Source organism: Spea bombifrons, chromosome 12 (assembly GCF_027358695.1).
Source record: "Spea bombifrons isolate aSpeBom1 chromosome 12, aSpeBom1.2.pri, whole genome shotgun sequence".
Classification (NCBI taxonomy): domain Eukaryota; kingdom Metazoa; phylum Chordata; class Amphibia; order Anura; family Pelobatidae; genus Spea; species Spea bombifrons.
The window spans coordinates 26,200,604-26,224,490 of NC_071098.1; the positions used below are offsets into that span (position 1 = coordinate 26,200,604).

At 45.4% G+C, this 23,887-nt stretch overlaps 1 protein-coding gene across 2 annotated transcripts in view; it reads left to right on the top strand.

Moving 5' to 3' along the window:
- PPP1R12C (protein phosphatase 1 regulatory subunit 12C) overlaps positions 1–23,887 on the top strand; it is a 30,432-nt gene that overhangs the window by 4,742 nt on the left and 1,803 nt on the right. The window contains exons 2-19 of one of the 2 annotated variants that reach the window (XM_053452236.1): positions 8,529–8,659; positions 9,330–9,448; positions 10,401–10,560; positions 10,648–10,792; positions 11,961–12,035; positions 12,773–12,861; positions 13,316–13,455; positions 14,198–14,286; positions 18,224–18,406; positions 18,733–18,827; positions 19,167–19,310; positions 19,719–19,809; positions 19,906–20,037; positions 20,444–20,507; positions 21,240–21,358; positions 22,021–22,076; positions 22,187–22,295; positions 23,463–23,567. In XM_053452236.1, coding sequence (XP_053308211.1) covers positions 8,529–8,659; positions 9,330–9,448; positions 10,401–10,560; positions 10,648–10,792; positions 11,961–12,035; positions 12,773–12,861; positions 13,316–13,455; positions 14,198–14,286; positions 18,224–18,406; positions 18,733–18,827; positions 19,167–19,310; positions 19,719–19,809; positions 19,906–20,037; positions 20,444–20,507; positions 21,240–21,358; positions 22,021–22,076; positions 22,187–22,295; positions 23,463–23,567 — 2,046 coding nt within the window. The remainder of the gene's footprint in view (positions 1–8,528; positions 8,660–9,329; positions 9,449–10,400; positions 10,561–10,647; positions 10,793–11,960; positions 12,036–12,772; positions 12,862–13,315; positions 13,456–14,197; positions 14,287–18,223; positions 18,407–18,732; positions 18,828–19,166; positions 19,311–19,718; positions 19,810–19,905; positions 20,038–20,443; positions 20,508–21,239; positions 21,359–22,020; positions 22,077–22,186; positions 22,296–23,462; positions 23,568–23,887) is intronic. The other variant, XM_053452237.1, reaches the window with a different exon arrangement.

Consider the following 23,887-nt stretch of genomic DNA (forward strand, 5'->3'; position numbering starts at 1 on the left):
CAATAGTTCCTGCATGCTGATCTAACAATGGATAAGACGCTGGCATCTCTAGTTTTTGGTCGCCATGGTAACTAATCTTTTTTGATTCCATATGCAATCCCTGAGTGTGGGGGGGGTTTAAAATTGTATTTAAACCTTAAAATATCTGACCATCCAGTAGCGGCCTCTTTCTCCAAAGCCTTTGTGTTTAAACTCGAAAGTGGGGTAGAGGGGTTTTCTGATGCGTATCGTGTGTGTGCTTGGCAGTCAAAGGGTTAAGTCCCGCGGACGGCGATCTGGATGCGCGTTTCCTCTGGCTCTGCGTGTGTATAGAGCTGCCGGCTGTTATTAGCCCCCGTCGTGTCGTTTTCACGCGGCCGGCTCCGTTCCCCGCTTTGTCGGAGAATAATAAGTCGCCATCTGCTCGGGTTTCTCCTTAAAACTCTGACGTTGGGGAGTTACACGACCGGCTTAATTACCGGCTTTAGCGTGTGGTAGACCCACGCGTGTACATGGCTGAATCCTTAGGGAATGGTTACGTGTATAGAGATAGTTTAAATGTTTAGATATTTCTGTATTTACCAATTTTTGCTCAGTATGAGACGCTGTCATTGGTCTAAAATTGTGAAATACTCCCGTTTGAGACCCCCCCCCCGTTTGTAGACCCCGTAGGAGATTTCTTCCCTGTAATAAATGGTTAAATTCAGGCTCAGCCAATCATAACTTGCTTCACGACCGCCCCATTAACCCGCGCTCTGTTCCAGTCTCTCGTTATTGGCGTACTAGTGATTTTGCGTGAATGAAGTGGCCTTATCACCATAGCGACCAGGGACATGATCGTGTTAATTGGCTGCCATGGTGACAACACGGGGGTACCAGGAAGTTTTAAATTGTAGTCTTGAAAACTCCATTGATGGACCCCCCAGCGCTGCTCTCCTGGGGTCTCGAGCCTCCAGTCCGGTCATCGTGGCACGAGAAGGTCTTTGAACGCTGGCAGGCGTCTGACGGGGACCCGGCAGGTGGGGCGGCCGACGTCAGACGTAATAACGCAGATGTTAGCCGCTTTTAATGTGTCATTTTAGCTGTCATTCTGATAATTGCTTGATGATCATGTCTGCGGGAAGTTGGTTAGCGGGTCGTCACGGACCCCCCCTCGCAGATCACATCTACCTATCCCACCCCCCTGCTCTTAGGCCCCAGGAAAAAAAATGGTTGAATTCCTGTGTAAACGTTTATTTCCTTACGGGCCCTGCTGGTTTGAGGAGGAAACCGTACATTGACATTTGTGTTGTTTAATCACAGATAAAGCCATGCTTTTTAAATAGTGAAATCAGGGCTTCTTTTTTCCTCCCCGTTTGGGGTTCCTCCTATACCCTCCCCCCAGCTTTCTGGTGCTGGGCTCCTCCTGACTGGAAGGATCTGCCTTGGTTTAGATCCCAGGAGCTGATTAGCAGCTCTCATTCTGATCTGTAGCAGGAATGTGCCGTCCTGTCACTGACATGCAGGTTCACACAGCAAGGCCTTTACATTACAGGGGAGTCACACTGCGTTAAGGTGCAGCTCTGTCCCACTGATTCAGATCCTTGGGAAGCAATATAGCCGAGAACATTATACAGGACTCGCCAAACCTGTAGTACTTTGACATAAAGGCCGGCTAAGCTATATATGGCCGTATAATGTATGGAATCGCCAATCTTTATGCCTTAGATGTTTCTTGAATGGTATTCGCTGGGTGTGCGCTGGATTCTTGCACTTTGTTTTCATACAGATTAAAGGCTGATGGCACAAGATCAGCACATTGCGGAACTGACACAGGATACACGGTTAAAAGGACAGCCATGGTATTCACTTTAAAGCATATGATAGCTGCATGGTCCCTTTACAAATGCATGGCTGAGTTCTGTAGAGGCTCCCCATATGCACCGCCCCCCCCCCCCCCGCTATCTTTTGTGCGCAAGTCCGCTCCAGTGCTGGCGCCATGAACGCTTTGGGGAGGGCGGCTACTCAGGCTGCAGTTTCTACCTCAGTACTCCCTTCAACAAAACATCTTCTTTAGTGTCGGGCACAATAACGTGTAGACGGCTAGTGCTTTCCGATACTCTCACCGAGGCGTCCCCGAAACCAAATCTCTACACAACTTCTCCAACCTTTTAGCTGCCGCTTTTGAGAACACTTTTTCCTTTCTAATTTTTGGCTAAACGATACAATTAACCAGATATGGCAAAATACTAAGTAAAATAACCCTCCGGTGTCAGTAACATGGGAATCGGGGCAGCCGTTCCAGAAGTCTTCCCTTTTCTTGTACCTTTCTGGTCTCCCATGATCCCTGCAACGCTGACGTACCAAGTTAAATGCCCTTTTCATATCAGTAATAAATATGTGGACTTTCTTCTTTCTTTCATAGTTCTTTTTTGTTACAAATTCTTACGTTTTTATTATATTATTTATTTAGAAAATGAAACTCATTCTCTTACTTCTCGCTCCGATTGTGGTCAGTGGGAGCGGATCAATAAATCATACATGCGCCTGGCTGCCTCTACGCCCAAGTGTTTGTAGTCATAAAAATCTTTAGTTTGTTTTAATTCACGTTACTGCATTTTCTTTCTGTAAATGACCCGTTTAGCGAGCCGTTATTAGGAGCCGTTTGAAGTGGCCGAGCTGGGATTCTCATCAGAGAACGCTGGGTCTCTCTTTGCGAGCTCCTCTCTTTTCCATTACTTCATGCGCGAGTGTATTTATTTCTGGCGCTTTCCTCTGCTTTTCACACGCCAGTACAGCCCAGGATTCCTTTTTTGTTCCCGGGGCTTTCGGATTCTCAGCTTTGCTGCCCGTCCCTTATATGGACAGACAGAAGGCCAGCAACTACGCGGTTAACCTTAACACTTCACATGCCGGCGAGATCTTTCATATATCGGTTTGCGTCTTTGTCGCCTCTTCTAAGTTATATTTATGTTAAGTGTATATTGGGGGAAAAACATGCATAGATCGGTACAAATTGTTTTGTTTTATACATTATAGCTGTTTAACCCTTTCCCTCCTCCCCCGGCTGCTTCGGTTTAATGCGGGAAGCATATTTAAGTCAGGGGTTGGCAAACTTGGTTTGGATCTTGGAGGCAGCCCTGAAAATGTAGGAGGCAAATTTTATATTAAATAAAGAATTAGCGGAAACTATTTAATAAGCCAAGTTATTACATTAAAGCAAGTGGTTTATAGTCGCCATGGCGACCTGATTCCCGGGGGAAATCAAGAGGCGTATCGGCAGCGTATGCACTGGCGCCGTACAACGTATAGCTCTATATGTTTTCTACACGGCCTTCCAAGTTATTCTTGCAGCAGGGGCTGGCCGGGCGCCCGCACAAAACTGCAACCCTTCCCGACTCTCTTTAGTGAATAAAGCCCAAAAGGAAGAACTCGAGCACGTTATGGGCTGCTTTGCAATGAATGTTTTGAAGGATCTGTGCAAAGCCCCGGGTCATGAACCTTGCTGCTTTACATGAACCTTGGTCGTTTCTTATCTCCTCTGTCCCGGCAGCACCCGCTGTAAATAACCCATCTTGGAAGCAACCAAGAAATCTGCCGGCGTCAGAAGCCAGCAAGCGCATGTTTACAAGTTTATTCTTGACGAGAGTCCTCGGGTCCTGCGGCTGAAGACGGGAAGCCTGTTCTTGTGATACACAAAGGATCGCTAGGAGTGTTTCCCTGATCGCGTTTTACCGCTCACTGGAGACAAGCGAGGCATTCTTCCTCCCCAGAGCTTCTATGTACTAGTGTAACTTTTCACCGCTATTCGCTATTATCTCTATGGATGTATTTTTCTGTCTTGCCCTTCCCAGATCTCATGTTTTTAATTTGTCGTAGCGGCCCCCGGTATGTATAACACGATGTAGGTTATGAATCACCAGCAGGCCTGACAGTGAAAACGTCAACCAAAGGGACTTATGTTAAAGGGGCAGCCAAGTGCCCGCGGCACCCCTGCTATAATATAAGACGTATTAAGATACTCTGTGAGTATCCCTCGCCCTCTGTGAGTGCGTGAATATGCTTTCAGGAAAAAACTGAATTTGCACCCATTCTGCATAATCTTCTTTCTACCTCCATAAGCTGGAATTTCTTGCCACCGATTGGCTGCTTAAGCTGTCAATCAGTGTCAGGGAAGAACTTACAATGAGCCGGGTAGATCACATGCAGGGAGATGCATTCAGCCGAATGGCATTTAAAGGGACCGCGCGGCTATCATAAGCATTAAAGTCCACGTGGCCAACAGCCAACTTTTGGAATCCGTTTGTGTAATTATTGGCAACTTTTCAGTAAATGAATGAATTCCCCGGGCCCGTGATGAAGTAGTAATGGCCGTCACGGCAGGTGCCACGCACGGTGGCCAAGCAGAATTCCAGTGCCTGTAACCTGTGTATTTAAAACCCACAGCTGTACGGCAGATGCCTTCATCAAGGCTTATAGCTCGCATGCGGAACTCGGTTTGGGAAACACAAGCTGCGACCTACTAATAAACTTGGCGTTGTAAATGTGTCGGCATGAACATGTAATGTGTGTATGGAGCATAAAGAATCGGCTCAATGCCTACCTACTGTGTACAGCATGGGGGGGGGTTACAACTGTGTACAGCGCTGGCGGGGGGGTTATAACTGTGTATAGCGCTGGCGGGGGGGTTATAACTGTGTACAGCGCTGGCGGGGGGGTTATAACCGTGTACAGCGCTGGCGGGGGGGTTATAACCATGTACAGCGCTGGCGGGGGGGTTATAACTGTGTATAGCGCTGGCGGGGGGGGTTATAACCGTGTACAGCGCTGGCGGGGGGGTTATAACTGTGTATAGCGCTGGCGGGGGGGGTTATAACTGTGTACAGCGCTGGCGGGGGGGTTATAACTGTGTACAGCGCTGGCGGGGGGGTTATAACCATGTACAGCGCTGGCGGGGGGGGTTATAACCGTGTACAGCGCTGGCGGGGGGGTATGCTCGAGGGGAAACCTATATTCTCCATAGGACTTGCCTTGTGTGTTTAGATGCTGGGAAGCATCATCTCCAAAGCACAACGAATAGCAAATGCGAGTAGAAGTCCCTGCATCTCCAAAACTGTAACGTGGTGGTGGCACAGCTGCCCCCGCTATGTCCGTGTCGCTCAGTCTTCTGTACATCTGGGTATTTGGGGGCTTCTGTTTCTGGTTAAGACTTAAATAAACAAACTTTTGTTGGTTTTCTTTTTAATTGGCAAATGAAAGAAATATCAGGTGAGCCGGTTCATCTGCATCGTCGTCCCAGGAGCTCGGCATATCTTTCCACCATTTTTCTTCCTCCTGCTTTTCCCGCTTTCATTGTGTCCTCGAAGAAAGCTTAATATCCACGCTTATTAAGAGATTCTGATTAGAGAGCACCGGCAGTACGTTTGTGTCACGTTCTAATCTATTGGTTGCTGGAATCGCAAGTACGTTCCTACCATCTACAGGTTTTTTCGGTGCCGCATCATGTGGGGCTCAACCTTACAAAATGTAAACATCATTTTAAATAAACCTCATCCTAAGGTTGCCTAAAACACTACGTTTTCGTTCCTCTACTTGACGCCAGTCTTTAACTGGAAATATTTTCTCTCTAACTGTGTCTGGATAATAACCTAGAGATTCCCACCTCATTCTTTGGAGGTGAGAGACCAGATGAAGTCATCATTGGCTCTTCTTGAAGATCACGTCTGGTCTGGGAGGAGAACGTACCTCGTGATCTACACCAGGTTCTTTTTACTAAATATTTATGGAATTTGCCTAACCTCTCATCGTTTGTCCATGATCCCCCCCCCCATCTCATCCGATTAATTTTGGACACCGTAGCTTGACTTGGATACTGGAAGGAGCCTGGCGAAGGCAAGAGAACGGCTGTCTGTAAATAATTCACTACCGATTAAAGAACATGGGCTGGCACCGGGGGGTTACGGGAGTTTGGACTACCCGGGAAGAGCCAACCGTTTGCCCGTTTCTTGGTTGGGCAGCCAATGGCTTTCTATTCCGATTGGTTGTCAGATTATTCTGTATATTCTGTGTGTAGCGTGATATTTTATTACACATACTGTAGTTGACTCAGATAAGTTATATTCCTTTAGTTATTGTGGCCCCCTCTTTAAACGAATTATTATTTATATGCACTTAATTAGAGCTGAAACAACGAATCGATAAAATCGATAATAATCGATAACGGAAATCATCGATAACGATTTCCGTTATCGATTAATCGAGTGATCAATTCGTTGTTGGAGCACTCGGCTCCTTTTACTTACCTCCACGAGCGTTCCCCGCTTCTGCTACACGCTCTGCAGTCTCCGCCTTCTTTTAGCTACGTGACGGATGTGACGCGTTCCGGAGGTAAGTATTCTTCATGTCTATGTGCACGGATCGCACAGAGCCACTCGCACAGAGCGAATCGCTCTGTGCGAATGGAGCCACTCGCACAGAGCGGTTCGCTCTGTGCGAGTGGCTCCATTCGCACAGAGCGGTTCGCTCTGTGCGAGTGGCTCCATTCGCACAGAGCGGTTCGCTCTGTGCGAGTGGCTCCATTCGCACAGAGCGGTTCGCTCTGTGCGAGTGGCTCCATTCGCACAGAGCGGTTCGCTCTGTGCGAGTGGCTCCATTCGCACAGAGCGGTTCGCTCTGTGCGAGTGGCTCCATTCGCACAGAGCGGTTCGCTCTGTGCGAGTGGCTCCATTCGCACAGAGCGGTTCGCTCTGTGCGAGTGGCTCCATTCGCACAGAGCGGTTCGTGAGTGTGGGTGCAGGGCAGAGTGGGGGTGGGGGTGCAGGGCAGAGTGGGGGTGGGGGTGCAGGGCAGAGTGGGGGTGGGGGGTGCAGGGCAGGAGACTGGGTGCAGGGCAGAGTGGGGGTGGGGATGCAGGGTGTGAGTGTGGGTGCAGAGCAGAGTGGGAGACTGGGTGCAGGGCAGAGTGGGGGTGGGGATGCAGGGCAGGGTGTGAGTGTGGGTGCAGGGCAGAGTGGGTGCAGGGCAGAGTGTGAGTGTGGGGGCAGGGCAGAATGTGGGGGCAGGGCTGGGTGCAGGGCAGAGTTAGAGACTGGGTGCAGGGGCACAGTGCAAAGTGCTGGGTGCAAAGTGCCAGTGCTGGGTGCAAAGTGCTGGGTGCAAAGTGCCAGGGCTGGGTGCAAAGTGCAAAGTGCTGGTGCAAAGTGCTGAATGCTGGGTGCAAAGTGCTGGATGCAAAGTGCCAGGGCTGGGGCAAAGTGCTGGGTGCAAAGTGCTGGGTGCAAAGTGCCAGGGCTGGGTGCAAAGTGCTGGGTGCAAAGTGCTGGGTGCAAAGTGCCAGGGCTGGGTGCAAAGTGCTGGGTGCAAAGTGCTGGGTGCAAAGTGCTGGGTGCAAAGTGCTGGGTGCAAAGTGCTGGGTGCAAAGTGCAAAGTGCTGGGGCAAAGTTTCTTGAACAGTAATAGTCCACCTCTTTTCAGAATGTTTGGGGTTATTTTGTTTCATAAATATTGTGTTTGGGTTCTTGTACTTTGAAAATATTGTTTTTTATTACATCATAACAAAATAAGAATGTTAATGTAAATTTTAAGTTGTTTTTTAACATCCAGTTCATTAAATTCTTTTAAATAAACGAAAAATTTGCATATTGTTTTTTTTTATCCGATTAATCGATTAATCGAAAAAATAATCGGCCGATTAATCGATTATTAAAATAATCGTTAGTTGCAGCCCTACACTTAATGCTCTTAACCTTCAGGGATCTGTAATCTCGAACCGGCTTAAATCTTCTGGACAGCTATTTTTGTGATTTTGGGGTTTTTATGCCTGGATCCGTTGATAACGTGGTTACGGCTACTGTGTCATGTAATAAATCCATCAACGTTGTTGATGTTTTGGGATTTCTCTTTTTGAGCTTATGGTCCGGTCTGCCGACCTGCGTTTTTGCAGCCCCAATATCCCAATTGCCGTGGTAACCGTGTGTTTGGGAGAGCCCTGTCTTGGACTCCTACACTTTGAGACCTGGACTTGGGCTAAGAATGGTCCACCTGGGACTGTGAAACTTGGCTTCTATTACATCTTTTTATGAGTTTCATCTTTGAGTTGAGTCTACTCAATAAAGGGAGGGTGACGATACTTATCCGATGTCCCCCTGCTGCTGGAAGAGCTTGGCTGGCCCTGTATAATGTATATAAATTATATATAGTGTCTCCGAGGACATTGGACTATACATTACATTATACAGGGCCAGCTCAGCCCTTGTTGGAGAGAGAGTTAAAACTACAACTCTCCTGTCTACCCTCCTTTTAGTGAATAAGCCTAATAATTCTGAGTGTTCCCTTGAGTTCCCCTTCTTTGTTTTAGGTGGCGGTGGTGATACTTTGGGGGGAAACACTCCAGATGTTTGGTTTGCTTATGTAGAGGCGTAGTCAATGTTTGTTGTATCTCAGTAACTTTCTTTTAGATAAAATCATGAATTATTTATTGAGCTGGAATATGTTGCGTCAACCAGTAACCAAATCTCTCACGTGTATTTCTTTCAAGGCAATCATGTATGTTGTGTGTTTTGCCCCCATAGGCATGCATTGATGAAAACCTGGAGGTGGTAGAATTCCTTGTAAATCACGGAGCCAACGTGAACCAAGCCGATAATGAAGGGTGGACTCCTCTGCACGTCGCGGCCTCCTGCGGCTACATGGAGATAGCAGAGTGAGTATACCGGTGTGATCGACGCGTGGTGCCGGGGACTCGTCCTTCTATACAGCCGCCTTCATCCTGTCTTATTTATAACAAATGCTTTTCTCAGGGATATGACCGCTTACCACTTGCTAGGTCGCTCTGTATCTGATTCCATTGGCACAGAGGTCTATTCGCTAAAGGGAGACTTGTGGTTTTCATTCCTTCACTATTCATTCACTACTGGCAAGTTTCTTGAGCACAAAGGGCTGAGCTGGCCCTGTATGATGCATCATTTAATGTGTAAGGGGGCTTTGAGAAAATCTCGATGATTTAACCATACATTATCCAGAGCCAGCCATGCTCTTCCTGCAACAAGAGCTCGTTGAGGTTGGACCTTCATAATGCATAGACTTGTCTGACTACAGGGCCTCAAACTGGGCACCTGGTGTACCCAAAGCTGCTTTTTTATGGGGGAAAAGGAGTCCAGAGATCATGTGTTTGTTTTAATGCATGCCCCCCCCCTCGATGGGCTTAACTGTTCCTTTAAAACTAGAACAAGTCCTGAAAATCAATGCACTCTGCGGGTCATCATTAAAACTGTTTTTCTATTGTAAAATTCTATTTATTCTCTTATAATTCCGATCGGAACGCTTTCCGCGGCCCTCGTAACCCTTCTGTGTTGTTGTTCTGGCCGTTCTAGGTATCTCCTGAAACACAACGCCAACATAGCTGCCGTGAACAGCGATGGAGACGTCCCTCTCGACATTGCCGAGGATGACTGCATGGAGACTTTGCTCCGGGCTGAAATTTCAAAGCGAGGTGAGGATCTTGGCACCGCTTACGCTTCCCTTTTAAAGCAACTGTTAATCCATAACAGGAAAACGACTTCATGCTGGAAAATGTGCTCTGCCTGAGGCTCAGGACTGCGCCGAGAAACCTTTCCATCAGGCCTGCCGCTCCAAAAGTCTCGTTTGACCCAAAGAGGTCCCAAAGCTGTTAAGAGCAGAAGGGAGCTGTAGATGTTCTCGGGTTCTGCGCATATGGCTCGGACTGTTAAGGCTTTTGTTGTTGTTGGTTAAATTGGATATAGCCATATTGGGGCCGAAATATAAAAATAATGCAAAATTCCAGAAGCTTTCAGGGCCTCTGAGGTCACCGCAGATGGAAATAAAATCCCATGTAGTTCTCCGAGGGGTCAGCTGGAAAACGAAGGCTTCCTTTTCCTGTTCTCCGTAAAATCCGTTTTGCGATCTAACGCCTGCCTGTGTTCCCGCTAACGGCCCTGACGCCATGGCTTGTGAATGTCCCTGCCGTAAGGATAGCATTGACTATTAACAAATTAACGCAATAAATCAGCCATGTGGGGTTTCTCGTTGTATTTTTTTAAATTTTTTTTAGCATATTAAAATAAGCGATGATTTTCTTTTAAATAATTTGGATTTGGAGATTATATTGGAGTCTCCGGACTGTGATTTGCAGTGAGGTTGAGTCATTGTAACCCATCGTGCGCTGTATCGCTCTCAAAGATCCCGCAGCGTGGTGTTAATGGCTTGATTTTATTATTTTATAAAGGAAATGGCGGCGTTGCTGTGTTTTTTTAAATTAATCTCCGTCAAACCAGAATTATTAATCGCCGTCCCCGAAGTCTCTCTCTGTAGCTTTAGCGTTTGATGGGTAACAGCGCATTGGATACAAAGACTATAATTCAGTGCCAAAAATAACCGAACGATTGTACTTCGCTGACTCACAAGAGGCTCACGGACTCTCCTAGGCATCGACATCGAAGCCGCCAAGAGGGAGGAGGAAGAAGTGATGCTGCAGGATGCTCGGCAGATGCTGAATGCGGGTAAAATCGAAGACATCCGACACCCGAAGACGGGCGCAAGCGCTCTGCATGTTGCTGCGGCCAAGGGATACATAGAAGTCATGAGGTAACCGGCCGTGATGTCATAGTTTTGGTTACATCATGTCTCTGCAGCGTTGCATTGAAATAGTTTTTGTTTTTTTCCTCTGACCAGGCTTCTGCTTCAAGCCAACTTTGATCCCAATGTGCGAGACAAGGATGGCTGGACGCCTCTTCACGCAGCAGCTCACTGGGGGGTGGAAGAGGCCTGCAGGCTGCTTGTAGAGCATTTCTGCGACATGACTGCGCTCAATAACGTGGTACGTGGCAAAGATACTTTATATGTTTGGCTTCTATTCTGAAGATCACTGCCATCTACATTGACTGCATTAGCGTCCCGAGTGCGGGGGTAACTATAACTCTGCTCAGGGTAAAAGTCTATTGGCACAAAGAGGTCTATTCACTAAAGGGAGACTTGTGGTTTTAATTCCTTCGCTATTCATTCTGAAGGGCCGCTACTACCGGCAAGTTTCTCGAGCACAAAGGGCTGAGCTGGCCCTGTATGATGCATCGTTTAATGTCTAATGAAATCTCACTGATTTAACCATACATTATCCAGAGCCAGCCAAGCTCTCCAGCTGTGGTTCTGTAGGTTACTTATATACCTCTCCAGTTCCGGCGTTCGAGGCCCGTCACACACAGCCGAGCAACTAATGATAAATTAATATATCCTTGTTAACCCCTTAAGGACAATGGGCGGTCCCTAAACCCATTGAAAACAATGCATTTTGTCATTAAGGGGTTAAATTTGTACCCCAGCTTTATTTTTGTGTAAAATGCATATTGGTGTCCGTTTTGCATGGAAACACAATTCTTTTTACTCGGTGCAAATCCACGCAGGCGTTATTTATTACTGGAGTCGGAACGTAAGACTTCTGCCTCGTGTTTCTCCTCCCCGATAAGTATGCTTATCGTCTCTCATTACAATCCGACGTCCTGCTCCGCTTAGACAAAACCAAGAAAAACTGGAAACTGTTTCTCCTCGGTGTGTACTTTACGTGCCATCTGAGTATTAAGCATCCGCAGAAAGCTATGAATGAGACCCTGTTCAATGGCGAAAGAATTATTTGGGGTAAGGGGTACTAGAAATGATTCAAATGCCGCAGTGTTTGAATTTTCCTGAGTCGGTGGAACTGCACCTTAATAAAGGCTGACCGGCGGCATTCACTGTTTACCCTTCTGGCATCAGGAGTTGTCGGTTGGATGCATCAAAGTCTTCTGCTGGGTGGAGGCATTTAAAGCGAGAGCTCCCCGGTATCAGTCTTGGCCTCCAGCCCCTCTCCGGGATGTGATGAAGTCATCCGTAGCGTTAATTAGCTGAATTTCTACATGCGCGGCCAGCATTCTCGCTTGTCGTCGGTGTATATGCGGATGTTTTTCCGGAAGATATTCTTTTTTCTTCTATTAATTTTCCGGTGTTGTTTTCAGGGCCAGAGAGCCAGCGATGTTGCTGATGAAGATATCGTTGGTCTTTTGGAAGAGCTGCAGAAGAAGCAGGAAGATGTAAGTAGCGTGGGGCTGATGTTCCATCCGCCAGCCGCGTGATTCCCGTGAGCTCCGCATCCGTTCAGTTCGTTATTATAGGAAAGAATAAAGCCTTATTTCATACCTGTTCAGGAAACTTAAAGGCTTTCAGAGATTAACCCTTTGTACCTAAATGTAAACCCCGCATTGCCGTCCCAATAATGGCTCATAGATTTCCATCATACGCGGTAGTCACCTGAAACAAGTTCACCCGCTGATCTTATGATGAGTTACGTGTGACGACTGGCTTGTCGTAATGTCTGCGGTTAGCAGCCGGACCCCCTGTGCTCTCTGCTTGTTGCCCACCCGTCCGGTGACATTGTGGGTTGGGTCTTAGTAGTCCAGCATGGAAGCCATAAAAAAGGTGCTTCTTCTGATTTAGGAACGTATTGATCATCCTGTTTCTCTGCATATCGCGCATGTGTTTGCTGATCTTATATTATCTGCTTTTAGCGCTTCCGGCTTGAATAGACAGTTTAACTTTTAAAACGCTAGACCTTTAAGCGATGGATAAAAGCATGCAAACAACGATTAAAGCGCGACTGTTACATAGACACATTATGACGCGCTTCATCATGGCCAGGATTGGTATAATTATGTAGTGGGTTTTTTATTGGGTTTATGGATCTGTCCGTTGATGGAGTCTTAGACTTATGTTTTAATAGCCGCCGGTGGACCCCGTGACTCCCTTTCTCCTTTTCTCTCCATCCTTACAGCTGCGGAGCGAGAAAGAGGCAAATCTAAAGCGAGCCGTGATTGACACAGGGATCGAACAGCAAACGATGTACACCAATAAACACAGGAGGTGAGCTCAACGGCACATAAAATCATTACGGGGCTGTTCTTTGGGATTAAATCGTAAATCGGCGTGAACCAAAAATCAATATCAACTCTTTAGGAAGAAGCTTAAATGATTGTTCTGTAATTCAATTTAGTGACGTAAAACAACTGCTGATTCTTCATGGCAATGCTAACGAACTCAGTTCCTCCGTAGGTTTTCAGTAGCCAGAGAGTCCGAGTGGGTAATTAAGACCGAGCCATTCTTTTGCTTCCCACAACTAGTATGATAAAGAGTCAGGGTGTTTAATGGTTAATATGCAGCTGCCTGAATACATTATATTATAAAAAAAACTAAAAATATTATTAAAATAACATGGCAGTGTTTTTGAAATTGCATTTTAATCTGATATTAAAAATAAATCAATAAAATGGTGTGCTTTCTTTTCTTCCGTTAGTTATTGTTTGTTCCTTCGTTTCAGGAGTTCGGTTTGTCGAATGAGCAGCAAAGAAAAGATTTCTGTGCAAGACCAGTCAAAGGAGCGGACGACGCTGGGAACCATAACTGTCGGCGACGAGGAAAGCACGTCCAGTTCAGAAGAGGAAGCGGAGGCCGCAAACGGTGAGAGCGGCCGGTCTCTACACCCCGCGCGCTTCTACCGGGAATATATTTATCCCCCAACGGCACAATGTGTGTAGCTCTGAGATTGCAGGGCCTTCAGGGCAAATTTATTTCCACGTCCAGAGGCGTGAAGCCATTTAATTGTGAAACTGACTCAATGCGTTGGCGCGTAGCGGATACTTCTTCCGCCATTGCCGTTTGGAGTCAGTGAAGGGAAAATGTTTTATCGTCTGGTTAGTTCCTGAGGTTTATTTTGGCCGCAGGGTTTTTAGATACTGCCCCTTGTGGCTTTCTGCTTCGTAATATAATTTGACGTTGCCGCCATCTAGTGGCTGATACAGATCACTACACCCGCGTGACATTTACTTACTCTTAAAGCGGGCTGATGTTCCCAATCCCAAGAAACATTTTAGGAAACTAGCCGCTGGGCTTGTGCCCGCAAAGCAAAACGCTTCAGCTGACAGTTTTGTTTCATTTTGCTGCGTTCCTTTTCGGGCCGCTCATGCGCAGGTCTACTGGCCCCAAGAAAATGGCTTCAAACTTTTCTACCTCCAAACGTGTGACATTGTATTTTGTGCCTCAACATCAAATGATTTATTTAATCCAAATTATTAGCTGTGATACATATCGTTATAGATTTGATAGCCCCTTGGATTCATTCATCAGAAATGAGCGATCTTTTTATTTGCGGCGTTTGTAGAAATGAAGGTCACAATAACCTAGATTTTTTTTTCTCTCTTAGAAAAGACAAGCACAATGCAAGTAAATGAGAACGGACTGCTACCTGAGCAACAGAACAGCACCGTGACCCCGACATCATCTGATCAGAAGGTAAGAGCACCATAATCTACCTATTTCACTATTGTAAGGTCTAAAAACTAACCTGGTTCCTTTTATTAATTATGTTAATTCCAGTGCTGAAGAGCTGAATTAACAGATTCTGTGTTACAATAATTTAATTTGTACCGGTTTGTGAACTCGAAGACTTTGTTGTGTTCTTTTTTGGTGCTCAAAATGTAAAGGTAAGCCGGTACGTGAAGTGTTGGGTTGTCCTGGGCCGTGTATGGCAGCTTCTTGCTTTGTTTACAGTCCTGTCATCCCCTGGAGTGTTGTCAGAATATAATCTTTCGGGGTTCTCCAGCACCCCTGTGTTTATGATGATCCCCACTTTCCTATCACTTTCCCTAGATGACACGGAGCGTTGTGAGTTAATATGTAGCGTTTACGTTCAGAGCCACAGTTACAGGAAGTAAAAAAAGGCTAGCTGATTATCCTGGATTTGTAACGTTTTGGGCCAAACACGTCGTTCCATGTCGCCCGTTCACAACGAGAATTACCGTAATTTATCTGTACGGCCCAATTTATGGAATATCCACATGCCTCCTAACTCTGTCCTGCTGCCCCACCGAGCTCTACCACCCTCCCGCTTTTGGTGGACAGAGGTAGCGCTCAGCTGGATTCGGGACCCCAAAATTGTCCATAAACTGCATACCCCACATGCGCAGGATTGTATGCATGCGCGTTAGCGCTGCCAGTTTGAGTGGCGCTCTACCTCCCTAACTTCGCCTCCCGGAGTCCCGCTTTGCCCGGGTGGTACGCCAACATCATATTTTGCTTCAACCAGGACGACAGTCCGATTCAGTCTTACTAACTTTATTGACTGTTTTTTATTGGTGTTTTATTTATTTTTTGCATTTTACATAATTTTAATAATAATAAAAAATAGCCCATTCCAGTGCAGTATCCTTTTTAAAATAAATTAAAAAAAAAAATGATTGTGCCTAATTTTTGCTGACATGTCCCTTTTTGGAAGTCATAATACTTTGGGCTCTGATAAAATCTTCCAGTTCCGTGTACTTTGCGAGGCTGGAATAAATCACCGCAACAAAACCGCGACGGGATACAAGCGCGGGTTTTATTGTAAATATTTATCTGCACGCCTCGCTTCCCTGGGTATTGCCCAATTTTCATTGGCACGCTCTAAATAGCCCTCAGAAATGCGGCGTGACGAGCTGTTACCTGCACTTTGAACACTCGAGCAAGCAATTGTTTAGGCGGCGGACGGCGCAGGTGCAGCGAGGGTCCATGCGCGAGGTGGGACCACGAGGGGGGCCATCAATGATCTGGAGGAACAGATCAAAAACGTGTAAACGTCATTACTTGGGGGCCACTGCCATTTCCCGGTAACCTAACCTCTGAAGTGTTGGGGGGGAGCGCTGTGATTAAACAAAAGCCGTCGCTTACGGAATTCCTTTTTGGCTTTTCTGGGTTCTTTAATCTGTGTTGCTTTAGATGATATTTCTAGTCCTGGACCGATTTTTCTTTTCTGTCTTTGTCTTTCCCTTTCTGTCTCTAATCATTCTTCATTATTCCTCCTCCCGCTGCCTCGTCCCTTCCATCTGAGGTGACTGCTTGGTCTCCACGTTTTTTTGTCTTGATTTCTCTGTTTTTTTTCTCTTCTGCTTCACCCCCCTCGACAACCCTTTTTGTCCCAATATTGCTCAATCGCGTCTGTATGGCTGCTTGTGTTTCGCCTTCCATCCCGCCAGCCCCTTCTCACCTTTGTCACTCCCATCTTGCCCCTCGCTGGACCGGTAGGTCCCTCCATGTGGCGTCAGAGCTTGCGCAAAACCGGCATCGTTCTGGTGCCCCAGAGAGGCCAAAAGGCTGCGGTGAGCATCATTTGCCTTGTTTGTAGTGAATGCTTGTGCGTGTTTCATTTTGTTTTATGGATGTTTACATTTTTATTTCCCGTCTTCCTCTTCATTCCCAATAGAGGCTTAAAAACATCCCACCGCCATCATCACCACCACCGCCATCATCACCACCTCCGCCATCACCTGTAATAGCTAGAACAGTTTTCTTTTCCCATATGGTTATTAACTCTTTGCGACTGGAAATTTGGGAACATGATTTCCTTATTTGCTTATTTAGACCCATGAATGATCCATCCATCCTGACAGAGATGCGTTGCTTCCTTCTATCATATATAGATAATATATCACTGGCTGCATAACTTCAGATGTACTGGTTACACATTGGATATTTTCCATATATAGCAACAATGTGATTGCTCCATATATATATATATATATATATATATATATATATATATATATATATATATATATATATATATATATATATATATCACATCCGATCTGCCGGATTGGGGCTTCATCCATCCTGTTGGCGTCAATCCTCAGCTCACCTAGAAGTTACGATCCCTTAGAGCCCTGGTCAGATTTGCAGTGTAAAGATCACATCATGTGCTCTATACTGATTATAAGTTCTGTTTAGATAATGGAGCCCTTTTACATTTCGCAGTTGTAAATACACACGGTAGAGATTTGCCCTTTTTTGCCAGTTGGCTGCTAAATTATAGCAACAATCAAGTCCCCAAAATCTGTGTTTTTTATATTGAAATGCATGTTGGAAACCGTTTAGCTTGGGGTTTGGTGCGTTTTATCGTGTGCAAATCCGTGCAGGCTTTCTTTAATCGTTGGAGAATTAACTTTTCATTTTTTTTCTCCTCGTCTTCAGTAGTCTGCTGAAACCAAGAGGCATTAGTATGTAAACGTCTTGCTCACGCACATCCGTTGTTGTGAATAGCCGATAGCCTACATGTGATTGGCTGCTGCTGCTCAACTAGAATCTGAGCCCCGAGCGCGTGCAGGAAGTGTACTGACGAATGCTTCCTGTTTCTGGCAAAGGCTGCTGGGGGCGGAGTCAAATAATAACTCAAGAAACTAAACCGTTCCTGCGCTGATTTGCTTGCGGTAAAACGCAGTGACGCTCGTCCAGTATAACACCCATTCTGAGTATGCAGACAGTGGATATATCGCTACGGTTTGTACGTTCAGCTTCACTCTCACTCACCCTGAAATGGATATGAAGAGCCGTATCCGTTTCCTATGTGTCCTACTAAACTCTAGCTGTGTATCTGTGGCTTGTGCCCTAGCTATACATCTGTCTTATATACTGCGCCTCCCCCCCCCGTCATCAGCTTCTAGATCATTCCTGGGCATAGATCTGTAAACCTCTTCACCCCCAATAATTCATCCTACGACATGAATTATGCCACCAGGGTTTACAAACCGTTTCTTATTACTTATGGTTTTTTTGAACAGAGGTTAACAAGGTAAGACTTCCAATGTATGATGAAGCCAGAAACAGGCGATCGCTGGGTCTTCCCAAACCCAAATCTTCCACCTTATAGCAACTTTCCGAGTGTCCTTGTTGCCCTCTGCGTATATTTGGATATATAGTATGATTATTTTTCATGCTGCGTGCCAAGAACCACTGGCCGGAATATGAGAAATCAAATAATTTATGGTTGAACTGCAATTGTAATTATACAATATTTATAAATGATATCATAATAGAGAAGAGCTGGGTCAAAGCAAAATTATGTATCAAAGAATAGACCTTACGTTTAAACATGGGATGCTTCAATACTTCAGACTTATTAGTATTAGTAATTATTAGTATTATTTATCCCGGTCCTAGCTTTTTACATTGTATACAGGTTATTTTTATTTCCGGTTTGTGCCGTCGATTTGTATACATGATTTTAAAATCCCCTCGATCCGTGCATCGCGTAGTGATTTTGTAATCCTGGCTTATCACGATAGAGTCGCGTACCTTTCTTTAGCTTCAGCTCGTATCCCCGATGGTATCGATCAGCGTATCTTATGTATGCGTGTGAGGAAATGCGGTTCTGTTTAGAGCGACTCCCTCTATATATACGCTTCTTCCATGTCTTTAGTTCACTGGGGCAACCGGCAGCATCACTGAGAAAAGTGAGTTACCCCTGTCCAACGTAAGAGCGGGCTTACGCAAAACGGGCAGCTTCGGGGTTCTGCAAGATGCCAAACTAGAAGACAGTAACGCCAAAGAGCCCGGGATCAAGCGCTCTGCTTCCAGTCCCCGTTTGGACACCCAAGAACGGGTGAGCACTTAATGTTTTTTTTGGTTCCTCTCATCAAGGGAGAGTGGAAAAGGAAGAATTCCGCACATAGTTTCAAAACTGTTGTCAATTTCCATAATAAACGTAACCATCTCTTCTCCGTCCACCGGGAGGTGCTATCTTTTTGAGTATAGCGTCAAAGATTGGCCAAGAGCGTTCCCCATTTGATCTGGAGCCACGTTTATATACTGTCCTCCCTCACACCGTCTCTTTAAAGTCTATAAATAATATATGTATGAACGGTTTAACCATAAACATCGGAGCGTTTCGATTTCTCCTCAACGTGTTTGTTTATCTCCATCCCTTAGACTAAAGAGCCGCTTCTGGCTCGGGTTCAGCCAACTCCTTCCAGACGGATCTTCACCTTGCCTGAAGCCGACCCTGTGCCGCAAGCCAAGAGAGAGTGAGTATTGCGTGTGCCGTGAAACCCGTCCTTCACGTCCCTGATCACAGCACCGTTTCTTTGCCGTCTTTAACAGAGCACTAAAATCTCTTGTCTTTCCGATTTTTACTCTGTGTTTTTCTGTAGACCTTCTAAACAAACCCACTCAAAAACCATATCATTTTTTCAAGCTGTGCTAGCTTCTAATGTTTTAAGAGATGTAACTTTTATTAAGGGGAACGTAAAGTCTTTCAAAAAAGACTTTCCTTCCACACTTGTGCTAGGAAGGGGAAAAAAAAACAAACAAAACAAAAAAAACAAAACACCACCCAACAAACTTTACTTCGGTCATTCTGCTAGAGACTTAGAAGGTGGACTACAGATGAGACTTGACATGGTTCCCACCACACAATTGCACACAAACACCTTCTCCAGCATGACTGCCAATTCCTCCACTTCGTCCTCCAGCACGGTCTCCAGCACTGACCCGAAAGATCAGCGCAGGTAAGGCACCTTCCTCACCCCCGCATGCTCTTCTCCTCCTATGGTTTTGGTGCTGGGCAAATGGTTCATGTTGATGGCCACTTCATATTTTCCGAGATGTTTCATGCCCCCCATTTTGTCCAATTTTGCACGCGTCTTAAGAGAATTCTCACCGGCTTTTAAGCGAATGAATGATCGCTAATATTGTTTTGTACTAATACGGCACTACGTTCCTTCGCTGTTTAAACGTTTTCCCCTGTTTATTTTGACCGTGTTTGCCTAGTAAAAGGATGTCTACGTTTGGCACGTATGGCAACGGATGCTCTAATCGTTAATTGCCGAAGAGGGCAGCATGTAAAGAGCTACTCACCGTATTTATGGAAATATTACCCCGCAAATGTTCTCATCTAACACTAATGTTCTCATCAGGTCGTATCAAGCACCCGTCCGCGATGAAGAGTCTGAATCTCAACGGAAAGCACGTTCACGCCTCATGAGACAGTCAAGGCGATCCACGCAGGTACCGTCCACGTGATTGGCGCTCAGAAGGTGTTGATTTGTATGTTTGCGTGTGCGTGTATACAGCAGCTGTGTGATCCCGTGTGTTCTTTCCTAGGGCGTCACGCTTACTGATCTGAAAGAAGCAGAGAAGACGTTAGTGAAGCCAGCTGATAACGCGCCATCTTCTGACTCCCAAAGTGAAGATGGGAGAGAGAGACTGGTGAAGGGTCAGCTGACTGAAAATTCGGTGGGTGTTTGTAACTGTTGGTGCTGTTTTTGGGGTATTATTCGTCGTGTTTTGGGCCCCCCCCAGTGAGCGTGATGTCCACAACCTCCCATCGGTGGATTTAGCCCTTTAGTCGTGTGACCACCTAGAATCTCAAAGGACAGAACGATGTTTCAGCTCATTCCTTTATATCAGCGATAGATTTTCTACCATTTACTGTGTTTTATGCTACACAACTTGTTTAAAACATGAAGGAAAACCACAAAAGGCCACCGATTAGTCGTCTTTAGTCGCCGGGTAAATAGTACACTCCTTAGTATGCTACCTTAGCATCTCCGTTAAGGTGATTGGGGGATGTCCTATATTTTTCTATTCATTTAGTATGAAGCTCATCTCTCGCATGTTGATTCTTTAATGTTTTGAACAGGATCTGTCAAGAAGGTTCCGGCTGCCAAGCACTGAAAATACTGTGAATTCCGAAGCAAAGAAAGGTAACCCTTAGCTCCTTCAGCCAGCCCCTTAGCTGAAAGAGCATAATGGGAGATGTAGTCCTGCAGCAGCTGGAGGGCCGCAGGTTGGACACCCCTGCAATAGCCCATCACGCTCTTTACATATACTATTAAAGGAGCCCAGTTTTAACGTTGGGGTCATATTAGGGTGCATTTTGCACGGACTCGCTGCTGAATGTGAACTGGTATTAAATTATTTGTTAGAAAAGGAGACTTTTCGCTTATTTGACGCCTCCCCTGCTGCCTGTACTGTAAGCGGTGGGCATTTGTCAGTACGCTTCTTGCACATGCTCAGTAGAGCTCCCATTCTAGCCAATAGAAACCGCAGCAGCCGATCACATGTACGTTCCCTGATGTTTTCCCAACACACGGGGTAATGACTGCTGCGGAGCGGATCGTCCTGGCTTCAGCCGAGGCAACTGGGAGGAGAGTTCAGGAGAAACAGAAGTTTCATTTCTAAATAATACAAAATGACATAAAACATTTAAAAGTTTAAGTTTGGGGACTAGACTGTTTGAGACGGGTTTGACGGGTTTGAAGTGCTATAAAGTAACTTATGATTTTTCACGCTGTTTAATGAAAAAGGCTCATTCTATTGCTGGGCGGGTGAGCGGCACATTTCTTGCTCTCAGCCTATTATTTTTTTTTTAAGCAGCATGGGCAAAATGGACTATATTTAATTCTAATGGTTTGATTTCCCCCCCCCCTCCCCAGTAGAACTTGAAACTGTGAGCAAAGATGAACAAGAAACAGAAAACCATTTAACAACAAGAGACAGAAGACGATGGCGGAAAGAGCAGAATTCTTTATACACGGGCGTCAATTCGTACGGGGTAAGACACCTATATTATAATAGAAGCATCGAATTCAACAACCATCCGCAGCCTCACAAATAGAAGGCTCCGGACTACACATTTACTTTTGGCTTGACCTTGGGTAGCTGAGGGTTATGGGAGTTGTAGTTTAATTACTTGGCTACATTACTTATCGCTGTAGTCAATATAGGTCAATCGGTCATTCGTGGCGGGGTAGACGGAGGCATGAAGGATCGCTTATCACACGTTTAGATGGTATTGTCCTACTAATGGCATTAAGCCAAGATGTTTTTCGCATTGCCAGTGTATCCTGTATGAGCTCGTGGGCAACACACGTGATCAAAGCGTGTGCCACATACTGTGTGCTCCTTTTACGCTTTACAAGAATAGAGATTATTTTATAGCCATGCTTGGGGACGGGCAGCCCTTCCTGAACTGTCCCCGTCGCCTTGGGAATTTGCTGTTTTGCCTCGAAACGCTTGTGTGGGGAGAAACAAGGGGTTAAACATGAGCACAAAACATACTATTTTGCCCTGTAAAATAACAAAAATAGGATGAGCTGTGAGAGGGTTAAAATTGTTTCACAATTATTCACAACCCCCAACCGTTTGCAGTTCCAGATCAGTTCCAGGCGTTTGCAAAACGGCTCCTAAAATAATGTCGCCCTCTTTGTTTCTTAGGGTACAGAGAATGAAGACACGGAGTCTGTAAATCACAATGATACGTCGGGACACGGGTGATTATTACTTTAATATTTATTTATTATATTTATTATTATATTATAGTAATTATATAATATATATAATATATTTATTTATTATATATATATATGTGATTTATTCACAGGTTAACGGACAGCGTGAATAGTATTTTACCCTATAGAGCTGGGACCTACTCCTTTAACAGACACAGCAGTTCAGGGTCTAAAAACGAGGCAGACAAAGACTATAAAAAGGTAAGAGGTTAATAAGCTTGTGCTGATGATATAGTGGTGATAATTACATTAAAAATGCTCCCCTATAAAATTCTCCTTCGAGGCAACGCGGGCTCCCAGTTTATTTTAATGTCCCGTTTAATGGAAATATACAATCTGTTTGCAGGCAGAAACTTCTAGTTTGCTCATTTTTCTAGCTCTTGGAAAAATAGCAACTTTATTTGATCTATAAGTTTGTCGCAAAAAAGTTTGTATTCTCATCCATGCTTAAAACTCTATATAAACTGTATAATATACAACACGCACAGCAGTTCAAATGTTTGGGGTCACTTAGTAATTTTTGTCCATTAAAATAACATAAAATGGATCAGAAATCCTGCACAGACGGGGTTAATGTTGTAAATGACTGATTGTAGCCAGAAACCATTTTTAATGGAATCTCTTCTTAGGCCTACAGAGGCCCTTTATCACTCCTGTGCTCCAATGGCCCTTTATCACTCCCATCACTCCTGTGCTCCAATGGCCCTTTATCACTCCCATCACTCCTGTGTTCCAATGGCCCTTTATCACTCCCATCACTCCTGTGCTCTAATGGCCCTTTATCACTCCCATCACTCCTGTACTCCAATGGCCCTTTATCACTCCCATCACTCCTGTGTTCCAATGGCACATTGTGTTCGCTGATCCAAGTAACCCCAAACTTGAACGGGTGTGTATAGACGTTAAGGTCATCTGCTATCTGTTCTCCGTAAGAGTTTACTCCTTTTTTGGCAATTGTATGGAAGGCGGTTGGGTGGATAACATCACAAGAGGAAAAACGATCTGATTCTGTAAGGGGGGGAGTCAATTTTATTTAAAATATCTGCAAAATATTGACCCAGACAGAATTATCACTGACAGTTCCCAGTCTGCTCCTCATCTAATGTACGGAGCCGGATCTCCTAATCGTGGATCCCGGGTGAATGTGAACTTGCACGTACCGGCATAATCCAGCAGCGCTATAAAACATTTATACGCTTTATTTGGATTTTATATGTTACAGCGTGGCCGTTAAAAAATAAAACTCTCCACCGAGCGATTGGTTCCATAAACAGCTTCACGTCTAATCAGTCTGACTTCTCTTTAATGTTTGTGTATTATTGTGTTGGGTTTGTGTTTCATGCCTCCTGTCGCGTCTGCTCTTCTTAGTTATACGACAACATGATGTCAGAAAACGAAACCCTAAGGGAACAACTTCAAGAGGCCGAGCTGAAACTCACTCAGTTGAAGCTGGAGTTGGAACGAGTGACGCAGGTAGACCTCTCATCTTCCCGGTATCTTCTTTTAGCTTGTTTTCTGGTGTAACCGCAATGGCCGTTGGGTGCATGTTCCCCGTACACGTGTTACGTGATGCTAGCTAATGTACCGATAAGATAAATCTCCAGGCCTTAAGCTGTTCTTCAATCCAACAGCCTATCCCAGATATTAACGAGGTCGGCAAACAAATCGCTAGTTTCGTTTGCGGCTTGTTGGAAGCGCGAGGTCATCAAAGCCACGTGAGGTTAGAGGCTGCGATGGACCAGACCTTTTTTGTCTGTTTTTGCACTTACGGCCTGTATTTTTGCGTGTAGCAT